At 48.1% G+C, this 18,466-nt stretch overlaps 1 protein-coding gene across 1 annotated transcript in view; it reads right to left on the reverse strand.

Moving 5' to 3' along the window:
• LOC135538093 (serine/threonine-protein kinase ULK4-like) overlaps positions 1-18,466 on the reverse strand; it is a gene marked incomplete at its 3' end in the record, with an annotated part of 248,859 nt that overhangs the window by 34,189 nt on the left and 196,204 nt on the right. Inside the window, exons 21-22 of the mRNA XM_064964078.1 lie at positions 13,131-13,179; positions 6,471-6,576 (exon numbers count right to left, since the gene is read on the reverse strand). Of these exons, the coding sequence (XP_064820150.1) occupies positions 6,471-6,576; positions 13,131-13,179 (155 nt within the window). The remainder of the gene's footprint in view (positions 1-6,470; positions 6,577-13,130; positions 13,180-18,466) is intronic.

Raw genomic sequence — 18,466 nt, forward strand, 5'->3', positions numbered from 1 at the left:
ACGGCCACGAGTCACTGACACGGACTCTGACTCTGACCCCCCCCCCCGACCAAGCCAAGGTAATGGCGGATATCACTAAGGCTGAACAGACTTTACTGGCTAAGGGGAGTCACTATCCACTGACCTATTCGCAGTTAACCCACTGTTCCTAGGCCGTCATTGAAAATAAGAATATGTTCTTAACTGACTTGCCTAGTAAAATAAAGGTAAAAAAAAAATAGCCACACTCGCCACCGAGGTCAACACAAAGATCGACTCCGTTAAAGAAAACTTGGCAAAACAGGACACCCGTCTGTATAGCCTGGAGGGCGACGCAAATACTTATTCTGACAAAGTGGTGACACTGGAAGAGCAAGTCATCCGGCTATCATCAGATGTCGTCAAACTTACTTCCAAGGTCGAGGACCTGGAGAACAGACAGGGCCGGGGGAACGGTCACACTTTCGGCATGAGAGAGGGACTCGAGACCGTAGGCGGATTGTGGCCTACCTGTTCATAGCTAAACTGCTTCAGGAAATCCCAGGCCTCATTTACGCCCCTACCCATGACCGTGAGCACAGAATCTTACAGTCTGCACCGAAGAATGGGGAGCCGCGTTTCCACAAACTACACGGCGGCAGTCATGAAGAACAGGTCGGCCTTCATTAGCGGACCATATACCTCCTTCAAATATGCATAAGAAAGATACATTAGAGAACTGAGGTGATTCCCTCCAGAATCCCTTCCCTATGTGTAAACTACATTATGTTGGCTCTGGATAGAGCTCTAACATGGTAGTCTCTTTCTCAAGTCTAGGAGAGGTAAACGCAGCCTTCCAAGGGGAAGGCCAGCATAGGGGTCCAAGGTTTTCTTCTGGGCCATTTTTGTATTCTGACCTTGTCGGCACACTGGCCATGTGATTATACTAATGTTGATTTCTAATTACTATGACTGCCTAATTCACATACACCAGGCTCCACTTGCTTTTTCACCTGGAACTTAAAAGGAATTAACCATGTGGTCATGTGTAGCCAAGTGTATGCTCATCTTATGTCTGTTTTTCTCCAAGAGATCCATCTCCGGTCCAGCGACAAAGACAAACTAAAGAGAGGATGGGTCGACCAAATATTTCACTCCAACTTTGGTGCTGAGGCCAGAGGGGCAGCCATCCTTATCAGAAAAGGCACCATGTTTGTATCCTCCAAAGTCATTTCAGATACTAATGGCAGATATGTTATAGTAATGGGGAAATTGTTTAGCACACAGGTTATTCTGGCTAACCTCTATGCTCCTAATTGGGATGACGCTACATCTTTATCTGGCCTCATTGCAATACTTCCCGACCTCAACTCTCATCATTTGATATTGGGCGGAGATTTGAATTGTGTATTACATCCATGTCTAGACAGATCCAGACGAAAGCCCAACAATGTCATTTCAAAATCAGTCGCAGTGATCAACTCATTTGTCGAATCCTATAATTTGTCTGATCCACAGAGAAGGAGCAATCCCACTGCTAAACAATACTCCTTTTTCCTCCAGTCCACCACTCATACTCTAGGATTGACCTTTTCCTTCTGGACAATAGAATTCTTCCTTTTGTAACTAATAGCCAATCACAGCATTGTTATCTCAGACCATAGCCCTGTCCAGCTAAATATCTGCTTTCCGGACAGTACTGTGTCACCACACAGGTGGTGACTTGACCCACTACTACTATCCTGTAGCGTCTTTTAAAAATACAACTCACATTGAAGTATTTTTACAGATCAACGTCACCCCTGACATGTCTCACTCTACTGTGTGGGAGCCCATAAACCCTTATCTAAGGGGAAATCATTTCATACACAGAGTATGACAACAGCACACTAAACTCTTATTGGAGCCATCTCAACTCATTCTAGATGTGGACAACAGATATGCCTCTTCTCCGACTCCTGAACTCTACAAAGAGAGACTGCTACACCAAATTGGAATTTGACAAGCTTTCCACTAGACAAATGGAGCAGCTTCTGTTTAAGTCGAGGCAGACATTTTATGAACAAGGAGAGAAAGCTGGCAATTTGTTATCTCACCAGCTTCAACAATCCGCTGCTAGCAGCACCAAACCTGAAATCTGTGTTGCAGCTGATTTAACTTCCACCAATCCCAAAGAAATCAACAATCAATTTAAGAAACTCTACTCTGCTCTTTACTCGTCAGAGGCTCTTACTGACACATCTCGTATGCATGCATTTCTAGACACTCTGGACACCCCCTGTCTCAATTCTGATGAACAAACTAACATGGGATGCCTAAATAAGTGATGAGGAAGCTACTCTGGCAATCCAGTCCATGCAGAGGGGTAAAGCTCCTGGGCCTGATGGCTTCCTTGAATTGTATAAACCAGTCTCCTCAAAACTATCCCCTATCCTCAGCTCAATGTACAATGACATCCTTTCTAATCAGAAACTGCCCCAGACACTTACCCAGGCGACTATTTTGGTTTTGCTTAAAAAGGACAAGAATCCCCTAGACTGTGACTCCTACCACCCTATAAGCCTCTTGTGCTGTGATTATAAAATTCTCACTAAGGTCCTCTTGTGCCGTTTAGAGACAGTGACTCGGCCCAAACCGGATTTATCTCAGGTAGACAATCTTTCTATATTATGCGCCAGCTATTTAACGTTCTCTATTCTGTCCACTCAACTCAACAGCCAGAGGTCGTCATCTCTCCTGATGATAAGGCTTTCAACCGGGTTGAGAGGGAATATCAATTTACAGTACAGAGAGATTTGGGTTTGGCCCGTCATTCCTTTCCTAGATTAAGATTCCCAGTGGCTTCTGTTCGCACCAACACTGATACCTCCAGCTACTTCCCTCTCCACAGGGGGGCCAGGCAGGGTTGTTGTTTATCCCCTTTCCTATTTGATATGGCTAGTGAGCCTCTTGCTATCGGCCTGCGTGCGGAGGAGAGGATTAAGGGAATATTAAGGGGAACATAACTCACAAGGTGTCCTTATTTGCAGACAATCTTCTTCTATACATCTATAACCCTGTGGAGTCTATACCCTCTCTCTCGGACATGCTACAAGGTTTTGGACATTATCTGGTTAAAAGTTAAAGCTAACAAGTATGCTCCTCCCCAATAATGAGTTAGCAGAAGGTATTGGGTATTGGGTATGACAATTTCCCATTTAAGGTGGAGCATCAGGTCTTTACTTATTTGGGATTAAAGGTCACACACTCATTTACGGCTCTGTTGAAACAACTTCAAAACAGTCCTGGAGCGCACTAAGCAGGATTTCATAAGGTGGTGGTCTCTTCCCATTTCATTAGCAGGTCAGGAGAATTCTGTCAACATGACTGGACCACCTATGTTTTTCTACTTATTCCAAATGATTCACATGATTTTCTGCCAAAGTTGATGGTCAAACAACTGGACAGCTGCATTTCCAACTTAATTTGGAATAAGTCAAATCCACAAATGAGAAAGGTATATCTAGAGAGACCAAAGCCCGCAGGCGGACAGGGCATTCCCAATTTTTTACACTACTATTGGTCAGCAAATATTTATAAAATGTGTTTATTGGGTTTCTACATTTGAAAATAAGGATGGTCCAACTTGGGCCATCATGGTAAGTCACAGTAAGTCTTCTAACTTCTCCCGTCTCTCTCCTGTGCTCCCCACTGCCCATGAACCTTGGCACCCATGTTTGAATCGCATTGTCAAGAAATTCCTTAAAATATGGTCCCAATTCCGTAATCCCTTTAGCCTTAAACAAGAAAGTTGCTTCTCTCCATTAACATCTAATCATCTCTTCCCAGCATCACAGATTGACATGGCATTCCAGTTCTGGCATAGGAATGGTCTGGTGTTTTTTTGTAACCTATTTGTTGACAACACATTAGTCTCATTCGATACTATACCCACTTTTTTAGGTACCTGCAAACTGACAGCTTTGCTAAAGAACATTTCCCTTCATTTCCACTCGAGCCCTCATAGTGTCCAGTCGAGAGGTGCTTAGATCTTAACCGTATCTGAAGGGCACAATCTCCAGATTATACGACATAATACAGAATATTCATCCGCCTTCCATGGCAAATACAACATCTGCATGGGAGCAAGACAAGCTGCCTTGATGACAGCTTTGAACACTCTTGGCATTCTCTCAACAAGTTTCATGAGGTAGTCACCTGGAATGTATTTCAATTATCAGGTGTGCCTTGAGACTATCATTTGTTTTTCAAGGTACTGCCTTCTCCTAGGAGGAGCATTTCATTAGTCCTGCTATCTGCAAGGTGCCCCTGCCTTCTCCAAGGAGGAGCATTTCATTAGTCCTGCTATCTGCAAGGTGCCCCTGCCTTCTCCTAGGAGGAGCATTTCATTAGTCCTGCTATCTGCAAGGTGCCCCTGCCTTCTCCTAGGAGGAGCATTTCATTAGTCCTGCTATCTGCAAGGTGCCCCTGCCTTCTCCAAGGAGGAGCATTTCATTAGTCCTGCTATCTGCAAGGTGCCCCTGCCTTCTCCTAGGAGGAGCATTTCATTAGTCCTGCTATCTGCAAGGTGCCCCTGCCTTCTCCTAGGAGGAGCATTTCATTAGTCCTGCTATCTGCAAGGTGCCCCTGCCTTCTCCTAGGAGGAGCATTTCATTAGTCCTGCTATCTGCAAGGTGCCCCTGCCTTCTCCTAGGAGGAGCATTACATTAGTCCTGCTATCTGCAAGGTGCCCCTGCCTTCTCCTAGGAGGAGCATTTCATTAGTCCTGCTATCTGCAAGGTGCCCCTGCCTTCTCCTAGGAGGAGCATTTCATTAGTCCTGCTATCTGCAAGGTGCCCCTGCCTTCTCCTAGGAGGAGCATTTCATTAGTCCTGCTATCTGCAAGGTGCCCCTGCCTTCTCCTAGGAGGAGCATTTCATTAGTCCTGCTATCTGCAAGGTGCCCCTGCCTTCTCCTAGGAGGAGCATTTCATTAGTCCTGCTATCTGCAAGGTGCCCCTGCCTTCTCCTAGGAGGTGCATGTTGAATGTGAAGCCCGGCTGTGAATCTATGACTCCCCCGAGCTCATGCAGAACCACGACAGGGTTGACAGGACAGGCTCTCTCAGCTCCATGCCGCTCGGCGGTGGGAGAGAGATACCGTGTGGCGCTAACGGGCTAACTGTGCCGACTAGCTAATGAGAACTGTCAACACAGTACAGCCATAGCAAAATGAATGTATTATTCAATAATTGAGTGTTATGGAGCGCCTGGTTTTTGCAGCGGGCAGCCAGCTGGGCATTGACAAGCGATGGCAGAGAAGGAAAACATGCCAAGGCAGGAGAGCCGAGCGGGTAAAGGAGTAGACAAATGGCTGCTCGGCAGCTGGGCTGATTGTGTCAGATGTGTGCTGAGTGTAGAGCGAGAAAAAGAGAGAGAGAGGCAGACGGGTGGGTGCGGGCCGTCTGTGGACAGACAGGGAGGAGATGAACTGATAGGAGTACCACAACAGGACACACAGCCCAGCCTGCTGATGGATAGAGTGGAGGAAGAAGAGGAGAGGCTTTCATTCTTCCTTCCTCAGCTGCTGCTGGGAGACCAAAAGCCTGCCTGCTACGCTAACACGAAACACACACACACCACAAACGAAACACACACACACCACAAACACAACACACACACAACACACACACAACACACACACACCACAAACACAACACACACACACCACAAACACAACACACACACACAACACACACACACACACAACACACACACACACGGCTTAAAGCACCACAGGATCCCAATGCAATAAGCGATCTGAGCCGAAGGTAAAGGGGTGGCGTTACTGGCAAGGAAACACACTCCAGTAACTGAAAACACAGGAGAGGAATCAACACAGGTTGTTTTGTACCTGTGTATGATTGTCTTTGTCAATGATGGAGGAACTGTTGGGTGTTGTATTACACACAGTGCTGCATTAACCCATCAAAGACATGTGTTTATGTCAGTCATGTCACCTTTTTATGTTTATGTCAGTTTATGTCACCTTTCTGATAGAGCGGCTGGAGGTCTGAGTCCTCACTTTACATTGAAGTCATTTAGTAGATGCTCTTATCCAGAGAGACTTACAGTAGTGAGTCATTTAGTAGATGTTCTTATCCAGAGAGACTTACAGTAGTGAGTCATTTAGTAGATGCTCTTATCCAGAGAGACTTACAGTAGTGAGTCATTTAGTAGATGTTCTTATCCAGAGAGACTTACAGTAGTGAGTCATTTAGTAGATGCTCTTATCCAGAGAGACTTACAGTAGTGAGTCATTTAGTAGATGCTCTTATCCAGAGTGCAAACATTTTCATACTGATCCCCATGGGAATTGAACCCACAACCCTGGCGTTGCGAGCGCCATGTTCTACCAACTAAGTCACACGGAACCAAATGGGACTTGTGCACGGTGTTCTTTGTAAATGGGGTGGAAACTGTTAGGCCTAGATACGGTACAATGCATTCATTTGTGTGAGGCAGTGCACCGTACCTTGTTGGTAGAAGGGTTGTAGATCCACGTCTTTCTGTCCAGTCAGGTTGCTGAGGAGAGCCATGGCCTTCTGCATGGTTCCACCCAGGATATTGTCCTGGTGCTCCTGGGGAGAACACAACATGGAATAAAGACAGGAGAAATGAATAGGGGGCGAGGGAAAGGAAGGGCAAAAACCCATGGAAGCACACAGTCTTTCAGGGCAATCCTCAAATATTGAGAGCCTTAGGGATGGATTTGAGCAAATCTGCCTTAGCAATGCTTCTGCAGTACTCTTGTTTTCACAACTACTGTCCCCCGCACCCACAGTACGTCTTATTCTGAAAACTGAAGCATACAGTAGCTAACATTCTGCATTTGTATTGACTACATTATCATCTGCTGCTTACATTATACCTTTCACAGGGTCTAGATACACCTGTGTGTGCCATCTTGAGGGCCTACATCTGATGATGACTGAAGAAATAGCTGAGCTTTAATGAAGAATAGTCATTAGCATCTTAACTTTTGAGAGGGAAGCATCTTCAGGACCTGGCTGAGGGCTAGATGAAGGACAGCAGAGGAGCAGGGGAGCTTGGGGAGAGGGAGGAGGGAGATGGGGGAGCTTGGGGAGAGGGAGGAGGGAGATGGGGGAGCTTGGGGAGAGGGAGATGGGGGAGCTTGGGGAGAGGGAGGAGGGAGATGGGGGAGCTTGGGGAGAGGGAGGAGGGAGATGGGAGAGCTTTGGGAGAGGGAGATGGGGAGATGGGGGAGCTTTGGAGAGGGAGATGGGGAGATGGGGGAGCTTGGAGAGAGGGAGATGGGGAGATGGGGGAGCTTGGAGCGAGGGAGATGGGGAGATGGGGGAGCTTGGGGAGAGGGAGGAGGGAGATGGGGGAGCTTGGGGAGAGGGAGGAGTGAGATAGGGCAGCTTGGGGAGAGGGAGGAGGGAGATGGGGGAGCTTGGGGAGAGGGAGGAGGGAGATGGGGGAGCTTGGGGAGAGGGAGATGGGGAGCTTGGGGAGAGGGAGATGGGGGAGCTTGGGGAGAGGGAGGAGGGAGATGGGGGAGCTTTGGAGAGGGAGATGGGGAGATGGGGGAGCTTGGAGAGAGGGAGATGGGGAGATGGGGGAGCTTTGGAGAGGGAGATGGGGAGATGGGGGAGCTTGGAAAGAGGGAGATGGGGAGATGGGGGAGCTTGGGGAGAGGGAGATGGGGAGATGGGGGAGCTTGGGGAGAGGGAGATGGGGAGATGGGGGAGCTTGGGGAGAGGGAGGAGGGAGATGGGGGAGCTTGGGGAGAAGGAGGAGGGAGATGGGGCAGCTTGAGGAGAGGGAGGAGGGGGATGGGGCAGCTTGAGGAGAGGGAGATGGGGAGATGGGGAGCTTGGGGAGAAGGAGGAGGGAGATGGGGGAGCTTGGGGAGAGGGAGGAGGGAGATGGGGCAGCTTGAGGAGAGGGAGGAGGGGGGATGGGGCAGCTTGAGGAGAGGGAGATGGGGAGATGGGGGAGCTTGGGGAGAGGGAGATGGGGAGATGGGGGAGCTTGGAGAGAGGGAGATGGGGAGATGGGGGAGCTTGGGGAGAGGGAGATGGGGAGATGGGGGAGCTTGGGGAGAGGGAGGAGGGAGATGGGGGAGCTTGGGGAGAAGGAGGAGGGAGATGGGGGAGCTTGGGGAGAGGGAGGAGGGAGATGGGGCAGCTTGAGGAGAGGGAGGAGGGAGATGGGGCAGCTTGGGGAGAGGGAGATGGGGAGATGGGGGAGCTTGGGGAGAGGGAGGAGGGAGATGGGGGAGCTTGGGGAGAAGGAGGAGGGAGATGGGGGAGCTTGGGGAGAGGGAGGAGGGAGATGGGGCAGCTTGAGGAGAGGGAGGAGGGAGATGGGGCAGCTTGGGGAGAGGGAGGAGGGAGATGGGGAAGCTTGGGGAGAAGGAGGAGGGAGATGGGGGAGCTTGGGGAGAGGGAGGAGGGAGATGGGGCAGCTTGAGGAGAGGGAGGAGGGAGATGGGGCAGCTTGAGGAGAGGGAGGAGGGGGATGGGGCAGCTTGAGGAGAGGGAGGAGGGGGATGGGGCAGCTTGGGGAGAGGGAGGAGGGAGATGGGGGAGCTTTGGAGAGGGAGATGGGGAGATGGGGGAGCTTGGGGAGAGGGAGATGGGGAGATGGGGGAGCTTGGGGAGAGGGAGATGGGGAGATGGGGGAGCTTGGGGAGAGGGAGGGGGAGATGGGGGAGCTTGGGGAGAGGGAGGAGGGAGATGGGGGAGCTTGGGGAGAAGGAGGAGGGAGATGGGGCAGCTTGGGGAGAGGGAGGAGGGAGATGGGGCAGCTTGAGGAGAGGGAGGAGGGAGATGGGACAGCTTGAGGAGAGGGAGGAGGGAGATGGGACAGCTTGAGGAGAGGGAGGAGGGAGATGGGACAGCTTGAGGAGAGGGAGGAGGGGGATGGGGCAGCTTGGGGAGAGGGAGGAGGGGGATGGGGCAGCTTGAGGAGAGGGAGGAGGGGGATGGGGCAGCTTGGGGAGAGGGAAGAGGGAGATGGGGAGAGGGAGGAGGGAGATGGGGGAGGTGGAGGTTACTTTGGGATGTGGGGGAGGATGACCCTTGGTGAAGGTTGTGTAATTATCTGCTGAGCAGGGTGCAGGGGATGAGCCTTGGTGAAGGTTGTGTAATTATCTGATGAGCAGGGTGCAGGGGATGAGCCTTGATGAATGTTGTGTAATTATCTGCTGAGCAGGGTGCAGGGGATGAGCCTTGATGAAGGTTGTGTAATTATCTGATGAGCAGGGTGCAGGGGGTGAGCCTTGGTGAAGGTTGTGTAATTATCTGGTGAGCCTTGGTGAAGGTTGTGTAATTATCTGGTGAGCAGGGTTGGATTATGAACATAATAAGTAGGTAGGCAATGAAGGCCTGAGCTAGGATGTCTGGGATCTAGGCCAGAGTGAAAACACACACACACACACACACACACACACAGAGAGAAAATCAATGCAGCCATAATTAGGGCCCAGACGATTTTTGTTCAAGGGGCTTCCACAGTTTACAGGCTGACAGGAAGGCAGAGAGAAGCAGAGAGAGAAGCACAGAGTTGGGCCAGTAGCTCAGGGATTCTCCTCAGTCTCCTGGATAAATTAGCCCATCTCAAAGCCCAGAACCATCGCTTTTCCACCTGATTTCTCTGCTGGGCCACTTGAGAAGAGCAGGGGTCATGCAGGTATCAACAGCCCTTAATGAAGAGATACATGTGTGGGCCTAGACCTAAACCCTGATGGGCTCAACTGATTGACTCACTACTTCATATAAACACTTTGTTTAACACAAAGACTGGTTTGATTTGATAAGGATGAATAGGGAGACACATGGAGGAGAAACGTATATGGCTGTGTGGCTGCGTCCTTTCTGACAGATGACAGAGTTGAATCCAAAAGCAGGAGATAGAAACATACTGAAAAAATAAGGACGGAAAGAAAAACGACTTTTTATCGCCTCCCGAAAAAGCATGTCCTCATTTCTGTATCTTATCAGATGTGTAATGGAATTGTGCTGTCTGCCTGCAGCTTGACTTGATCTCTCATCATCTATAATGCTAACTTCAGATCTCATCATCACAATCCCAAACATACCATTGGCTGCCTCTGGCCTCACGGTCTGAAGCAAAAATCACATCAGTTCTCAACTCAAAGTATGTCTCTCTGTGTTGGTTTACATGGAACTAGACTGGAGCCTCACTATCACAGGCCCAATCCCAGAACCTCAAACTCCTATGTAGCTGCTTGGCAGCATCTTCTGAACTAACTTCAATCGTGTGTGTGTGTGTGTGTGTGTGTGTGTGTGTGTGTGTGTGTGTGTGTGTGTGTGTGTGTGTGTGTGTGTGTGTCTTTGTGAGGGGATAAGCAGTCGATGAATCTGTTGACTGCAAGGACAATGGATTAAAAAGGATTCTTCTTCTTCAGTGTGTCCTACAGTGTAAAACAAGGTCTGAAAAGTAGCTTTGTAGTACAACAAAAGGCAGTGTTTATGTCTGCTATTTGACTTTCTTTCAAGCTGTAATTTGGTCTCCAGATCAATATTTGTCGCAATGCAGACTTTTCTTCTCTGCTGTTGTTAATGAGAATGGCAGAGGGGAGCGCAACTATTCTCCTAATACCGGCAATGTTGCAATCAGAGCTCGCTGTATAAACCTTTGATTGTATTAGATTCTCGTTTCTCTCTTAGAGCTCACAAACTCATACAGAGTCCACCGACTGTACATTCCTACCTACCCTCCCCCCAGACACAGGCAAAATGGATTTTCTTCCAATTAGATTTACACTGTCAGATGACATCAAATTGAATATGGGGCAGAGGCACTACAATCAGGGGAAGGCAGAGATAAAGCCATCCTGCAACAGGGAGGGGGTCCACTCCACCGACCATCTTTGTTCATTAACTTCTATGCCAACATTAACCTTTAAAACAAAGCTGTTAAAATAGGGACATTTGAGGGGTCTCAAGTCTCAAGCATTCTCCTTAACACAATCAATCATGATCACCAGTAAAAGACCATGATGCATTGCAGCAGCCACAACAAACTAGACGTGAGCTTCAGTCTCCAGACATTAGATTCAGGACAGCAGGAAAGGAGGGCTAGAGCCTAGCATTGTTACTTGGGGCTCTTGTTGTAACCAGAGTCAAGCTCCCTAAACACTTGCTTAAGGATCAGTCTGCTGATGTTGGACCAAACTCAATCAATGCCACTGTCAATCACCACTGTCTTCCTCGCCACTCATTAGTGAGGTGCATTACAGCTCCGTCCGCAGAACACTTTCATGCCGTCTCTGGCCCGAATCAATGCCAGTCCGTGAAACTGCTGAGCTGGCCGTAAAAGTAAATAAGTGGACAGCTATTACTACTGCAGTCTGCACTAACTGTGTCGCGAAAAAGCAATTTGATACGATCCCGACCAAACCCGCATATCAGCTTCCGTTGGATTGGAGAAGGCAAGCCATTGCGGTTCAGAGTAAAGTTAAAAGGTATGGTATACGTCCCAAAAGTGAACCCTATTCCCTATGTAGTGCACTACTTTTGACCAGGGCCCATAGGTCAAAAGTAGTGCACCATATAGTGAATAGGGTTCCATTTGGTACACTCACTACACACACATGGTGACTACAGTGAAGTGAGAGTGAGAAGAGCTGATTTAATCCTGTCACTATGTATCTGTAAAGCCTGTAATGGACTGGCCATAGTGTATGTCCTGTAGGTGTAACAACTAGGCACTATATGAATGGTGAACCCTCCAACGGTGGAGAGGAGAGCAGGATTAGTGTGTGATAGAGTCCAGACTGAGTCTATATTGGATAGAGCAGTGTTTAAGTGGTTGACCTGCATGACACTGATCGGCTGGTAATGCACATTAAATGGCTCTCCTTCCTGTATGGCTGCGTATGTAACACTGCATTGTATGGTGTTAAACTGTGTGGAGGGAGGCTTTTCTAACGCATTCCAGAACCTATTCGTTGAATCACTAATTCAGAACATTAGGTCCTCTAAATGTAATGATGACATGCATGTGATAAAGTCTACATACGTCCTAGTTGGTACTATCATGGTTAGGCCTGGCCTATACCTCCAAAACATAGAAGAATAGACCCGTGGAAAGCAACACAGCAATATCTCCAAAACATAGAAGAAGAGACCCGTGGAAAGCAACACAGCAATATCTCCAAAACATAGAAGAAGAGACCCGTGGAAAGCAACACAACTACACCTCCAAAACATAGAAGAAGAGACCCGTGGAAAGCAACACAACACGTAAGGACAATCAACCTAACAGCTAACTGATTCTGTCTGTGTGATGTTTCTCAAAGTGTTCTTACATGCAGTGGCAACTTGTCTGAGAAGTCACCCAAGCGATAAGTTCATTAAAGAGTGCAGAGCAGTTACTGGCGGATTGAGGTCAAGAGGGAATTGGCTGTTTACTGAAATAAGCGTTCTGGTCTGATGAATATGTAACCTGTTGTAGGAGCTGGGGGACGACGACCACTTCATATTCTCACTCCATTAAGCACAGCCCCTCAAAAGGCTGTTCCGCTCCCTCCGTCACTCAATTACACAATGTACTGTGATGGGTCACCACCGCACAGCACACTCATTTGCATAATAAATCAATAAAGAACCCTGGCAAACGAGCGCTGCTGGTGCAAAACGGGCTCGGCCTGAAATGGCAGAGAGAGAGAAGTAGGCAGGCGGTGGGATGGGGTGGGGTGGATGGGAGGCGTTTTTACGAGCTAAAATGTCTGGCCCAGCAGAATTCCCCCACATAACAGCCTTTGAATTATGTTCCAATAGCCCAAAGTCTTCTCCACCCAATGGGACTCATATATTTTCATGACAGAGAATAAAAAAGCGAGGTGGGGGGGATCAAGGTGGCTTGTAATATGGCTTTCATCTTAACATTCCTTTCCACTAGTTTCCACCTCGGGCCGTCTGAGAGACGGAGAGAGACACAGACTCAGAGTCGAGTGGAGGTGGGAATTTGACAAACCACTTATATTTTAGGAGATAGCTTTTTTCTTGAGCCTGGAAATGAAAAGTCGGGCAGGAAACACAAGTGATAAATAAAACCGCTCACCAAAGCAGTTTCCTGGAACATAAGATTTTAGTATTAAGAAAAAAAAGCAGCATTTTAAGTGGGGCTCTTAACTTACCGCCATGACTTGAAAGACAACAGGTAGGATCCTGCTGTCTCTGACCAGGCTGTGGAGGAGGGAGAGAGAGAGGAGAGGGAGAAAGAGAGAGATAGAAAGATGGAGAGGGGGGAGAAGAGATAGAGACAAAGAGAGAGAAAGAGAGTTAGAGAAACACAGAGGCAGGTTTAGGTACCTTCATAGCACAGAGAGACGTTTCATCTTCATTAGGGTCCATGCATTGCCTCTGAATCTAAGGCCTACTGAACGTATGGGAGTATTTCAGTGTGTTTGTGTGAAGTCACCGCAGCGTGCCTCGGCTCTAAGATCAGTCATGTGAGAAAAGGACCTCTGACTAATCTTCTGCGGGGAGAAAGGAGCCTTCTGACACCTCGGCACCCAGGAGTAATGTACATCTTTATTGAAAATGACTCTCCACAGCTCCCTTATTGATTAAGCCTTTTGATTCACAACCAATTACAGCTTGTGTATAGAGGTGCTCAAAGGAAGAAAACATTGTGGCAGGCAGGCTAGACACATTTAAACAAGACTAGAGGTCACCCATAGAAAACGTATTAGAGGGACTTTTTACATAACAATGATGTATTGCATGGCTGGGAAACATTTATTTCCCAGTTTTCCATATATGGTGTCCTCAGTCCTCCAAAGAGAATTCCATCAAATGTTTCTAAAGTAGTGTAGCTTATGTGAGGCAGCTAAGCCATTGTGCAGAACACCAGATAAGAGTAAACACCACTGCCGCTAGGAGTAAATCTCCCAATAAAGTGCAGAGGGACAACACAAGCCTGTGATTAACCAGAGAGACATCCTCTTGAGGTTGAAAGTCACATAGAAGTCAGCAGGCAACCTGAACATACTGAGAAAGGAGAAAACTGAAACATGAAATACAGATGACAACACAAAAATTGACCAGTCCTAGTTGATGTCCAATCTGCTTTCATACTAACTACACAATATCAAGTTTGTTGTAGGGGCCTACATTAGTTTGCCTAGAGATGTAGGATTTTAATTTGACCTGAATTGTCACAGCAAAATAATATTTCAGCAACAGGATTTTAATGTTTAATCTACAATGTTGCTTGATTGGTGGTTAGGTTATTAGGCTACATGAAAAGTGCAATTCTGTTAATATAACCGTGTGTTAGTGTGGACTTTCAGTGAATGTATGGAAATCCCAAAGCTCATCTGCATGTCCTGTGGTGCAGGAACATTTCTGTAACAAAAGAGTGATCAAATTAAGATCCTACACATGTATATATGCAGTGTACTATATAACAGACATACTTATATGAGATACAAACTGTCCCCCCAACCATATCTCCACTTATCTGCACCACCTTCCCTTTCACCTCCTCTTCCCTCTCTCTTCCACTCTCCCCTCTCTCCTTCCACTCTCCCCTCTCTCCTTCCACTCTCCCATCTCTCCTTCCACTCTCCCATCTCTCCTTCCACTCTCCCATCTCTCCTTCCACTCTCCCTCCACTCTCCCATCTCTCCTTCCACTCTCCCCTCTCTCCTTCCACTCTCCCATCTCTCCTTCCACTCTCCCTTCGCTCCTTCCACTCTTCCCTCTCTCTTCCACTCTCCCCTCTCACCCTCCACTCTCCCCTTTCTCCTTCCACTCTCCCCTCTCTCCCCTCTTTCCTTCCACTCTTCCCTCTCTCCTTCCACCCTCCACTCTCCCTCCCTCCACCCTCTCCTCTCCCCACCCTTCCCTCTCTCCCTCCACCGTTCCCCCTCCACCCTTCCCTCTCCCCCTCCGCCCTTCCCTCTCTCCCTCCGCCCTTCCCTCTCCCCCTCCACCCTTCCCTCTCCCCCTCCACCCTTCCCTCTCCCCCTCCACCCTTCCCTCTCCCCCTCCACCCTTCCCCTCTCCCCCTCCACCCTTCCCTCTCTCCCTCCACCCTTCCCTCTCTCCCTCCACCCTTCTCCCCTCCCTCCCTCCCTCCCTCCCTCCCTCCACCCTTCCCTCTCTCCCCCCACTCTTCCCTCTCTCCCTCCACTCTTCCCTCTCTCCCTCCACTCTTCCCTCTCTCCCTCCTCTCCCTCCACTCTCCCCTCACTCTTCCCTGACCTCCTCCATTATTGTAGTTCAGAAACAACCCTCTCCCATCGATCTCCGTGTGAACCTGAGTGATGACACGTCATTAACATTAAATTGTGCCCATAAAACAAAACAGGACAAATATGGAGAGTTAAAGGTGAGCAGAGGGCCTGGATCGTAATTCCACTTTACCCCCATAGAGTAGACTAGACAGAGGTGTAACCAGAACTGATGAATGGCCAAACTTTATCTCCCTGACGGGGTGACAGAGGAGTGTAAATAGCCAGGCTTCTTCTCCAAGCCTCACAGATTGCCGAGCTTGCATCCCAAATTACACCCTATATAGCACTATATAGGAGATAGGGTGCCAATTGGGACGCATCTACATTGAACTGAAGGCATCCTGTGTGCGAAGTGACATTAAATTATAGCTCAACTTAGGCTACATTGAGGGCCCAGCCAAGGAAAAGTCTTTCCCTGTGTCGTGATGACTCACATAGCTTTCAGCCATTAAATCTGAGAAACAGAGGGATATTTCTGGAGACAAATCAGGTCCATCTGTAGGGTGGTAGTGTCTCACCCCCAGCCTGCATGGTTAGCATTCCCAGTTCCACATCATTCTAAATCCATAGCACCCTGCATCACTGTCACGTTAAGAGAAACTGAACTACCGAAATCCGTTCCTGTCAAGGCAGCCAGTAATACTGATACAGGCCTGTTGAAGACTTGTTATAGAGGAGGAATAACTGAACTGAAACCATGTCAACAGCAGTGGATACTATCTGGGTCAAAGCCATGGCTCTCTAAACACGATCCTACACAAGTTTTGGGCTAATGACAACTAATGCATCACACAGTATGCATGTACAGTACAACTCATTTCTCAACTTCAATACATGTCTGTGCCATACAGAATCTAGACTGTCCTTAACGTTAGGGGGGAAAAAAATCTAATTTTCAGGTAGACGCAGATTGCGTGGATGAAGTGGCATTTGCCCAGCTAGGCTGGAGGGCAAAATAATAAGATACGCTCTGCCCACATTCTCCACGGCTGCAGACAACCTTCTGATCTTATTTACAATCTGATGAAGTTGAGAGTGTGCCTGAGTACAGCTCTGATTCAACCTGTCACGCTTCCTTAATAATGGCACAATGTGTGGATGACATTTAACAGTCGGTCTGCTACCACAGATCCTCCAGCAGCTGCCTGGGAGGGATTTGGATGTTTATATTAAATAGCACTTTTCTACTACTAATCTCTCTCTCTCTCTGGTTATATTTCTCCAGGACCATCCCTAAGCCTTTTCCCAAAACAGAGGCTGGTGACCGCTTTGTTATTGTTTCAATGAAGGATTCTCGCTTTAAGATTAGGTACACAGAGTGCCTTCAGAAGGTATTCATACCCCGTGACTTATTCCACATGTTGTTGTGTTACAGCCTGAATTCAACATGGATTAAAGGGATAATCCAGCCCAAACCACTAATTCATATGATTAAGTGTTAAATAGTGTTAAATAACACTCATATTTGAATATTTTTATAATAATTTGTATAATAATTTGGTCAATATAACAAGGTTGGTAGAAACATGTGAAAATTGTTTTTGGAAATCTGTTGTAGCTCAAGTCTACTACAAAACCCTCCATGCAATGCTCTCTCTGTGGGCTGGCTGGCCAGTTAGCAAGCTAGCTAGAAAACATAGCTACGCACAACAATACCAACATCAATATCAGCATGTGAAGTAGCTAGCTAGCTGTAAAACATAGCTACGCACAACAATAACAACATCAATATCAGCATGTGAAGTAGCTAGCTAGCTGTAAAATATAGCTACGCACAACAATACCAACATCAATATCAGCATGTGAAGTAGCGAGCTAGCTGTAAAATCGGCTAAACAAACTGCACTCTCACCGAGTTCAACTTGCATTTCATCTCTGCCCAGAGCGAGAGCCATTAGAATCGAATTAACACCTATTGTATTTGTTGCCAATGGGCCTTGCGGTGGGCGATTCTGGGACAAGAACAGCTCTCCTTCAAGAAGTGAATGGGAGTCAATTGGGCGCTTGCTCAAACACCGAACATTAGCATGAATTTCAAGAAGTACAACATTGCAAATCTTTTCCAAGATGTGAGATAATTCACTTGTTCTCTTTAATATCGTACAGCTCATACTCGGACTTTGAGAAGGGATTGCGTGACGTTTAGTTTAGCCTCCGCGTGCCGCAGCATGACAACGTGAATGCAGATGGGTCGACAGTCAGTTGGTTGGGGCGTTTCGCCATTCATTGCTGTCATGCCCTGGTCGAAATATATTGTATTTGTCTGCATTTAGTTGGCCAGGCCAGGGTGTGACATGGGTTTATTGTGGTGTGTTTTGTCTTGGGGTTTTTGTTAGGTATTGGGTTTGTGGCTTAGTGGGGGTATCTAGCAAAGTCTATGGCTGTCTGGAATGGTTCTCAATCAGAGGCAGGTGTTTATCGTTGTCTCTGATTGGGAACCATATTTAGGCAGCCATATTCTTTGAGTGTGTCGTGGGTGATTGTTCCTGTCTCTGTGTTTATTGTCACCAGATAGGCTGTATAGATTTTCACACATTTATTGTTTTGTTTAGTTATTTCATGTCGAGTTCATTTATTAAGGAACATGAATAACCACCACGCTGCATTTGTCTGCTTCTCTTCCACCAGACGAAAGCCGTTACAGAATCACCCACCACAACAGGACCAAGCGGCGTGGTAACAGGCAACTTCAACAGCAGGAGCAACAAAGAGAGGAATGGACATGGGAGGACGAATTGGACGGAGAAGGACCCTGGGCTCAGCCTGGAGAATATCGCCGCCCCAAAGAAGAACTGGAGGCGGGGAAAGCTGAGAGGCACTGGTATGAGGAGGCAGCACGGCGACGCGGATGGAAGCCCGGGAGTCAGCCCCAAAAAATTATTGGGGGGTAGGCTCACAGGGAGTATGGCGACGCTAGGTAGGAGACCTACGCCAACTTCCTGTGGTTACCGGGGGGCTAGAGAGACCGGGCAGGCACCGTGTTATGCTGTGGTGCGCACGATGTCTCCAGGGTGCGGTATATTCCAGCTCCGCGTATCGGCCGGGCGAAATTGAGCGTCGAGCCAAATGCCATGAAGCTGGCTCTACGCATCTGGTCCCCAGTGCGTCTCCTTGGGCCGGCTTACATGGCACCAGCCTTGCGCACGGTGTCCCCGGTTCGCCTACATAGCCCAGTGCGGGCTATTCCACCTCGCCGCACTGGCAGAGCGACCGGGAGTATTCAACCGGGT

The sequence above is a fragment of the Oncorhynchus masou genome, unplaced genomic scaffold (genome assembly GCF_036934945.1).
Source record: "Oncorhynchus masou masou isolate Uvic2021 unplaced genomic scaffold, UVic_Omas_1.1 unplaced_scaffold_905, whole genome shotgun sequence".
Lineage (NCBI taxonomy): Eukaryota > Metazoa > Chordata > Actinopteri > Salmoniformes > Salmonidae > Oncorhynchus > Oncorhynchus masou.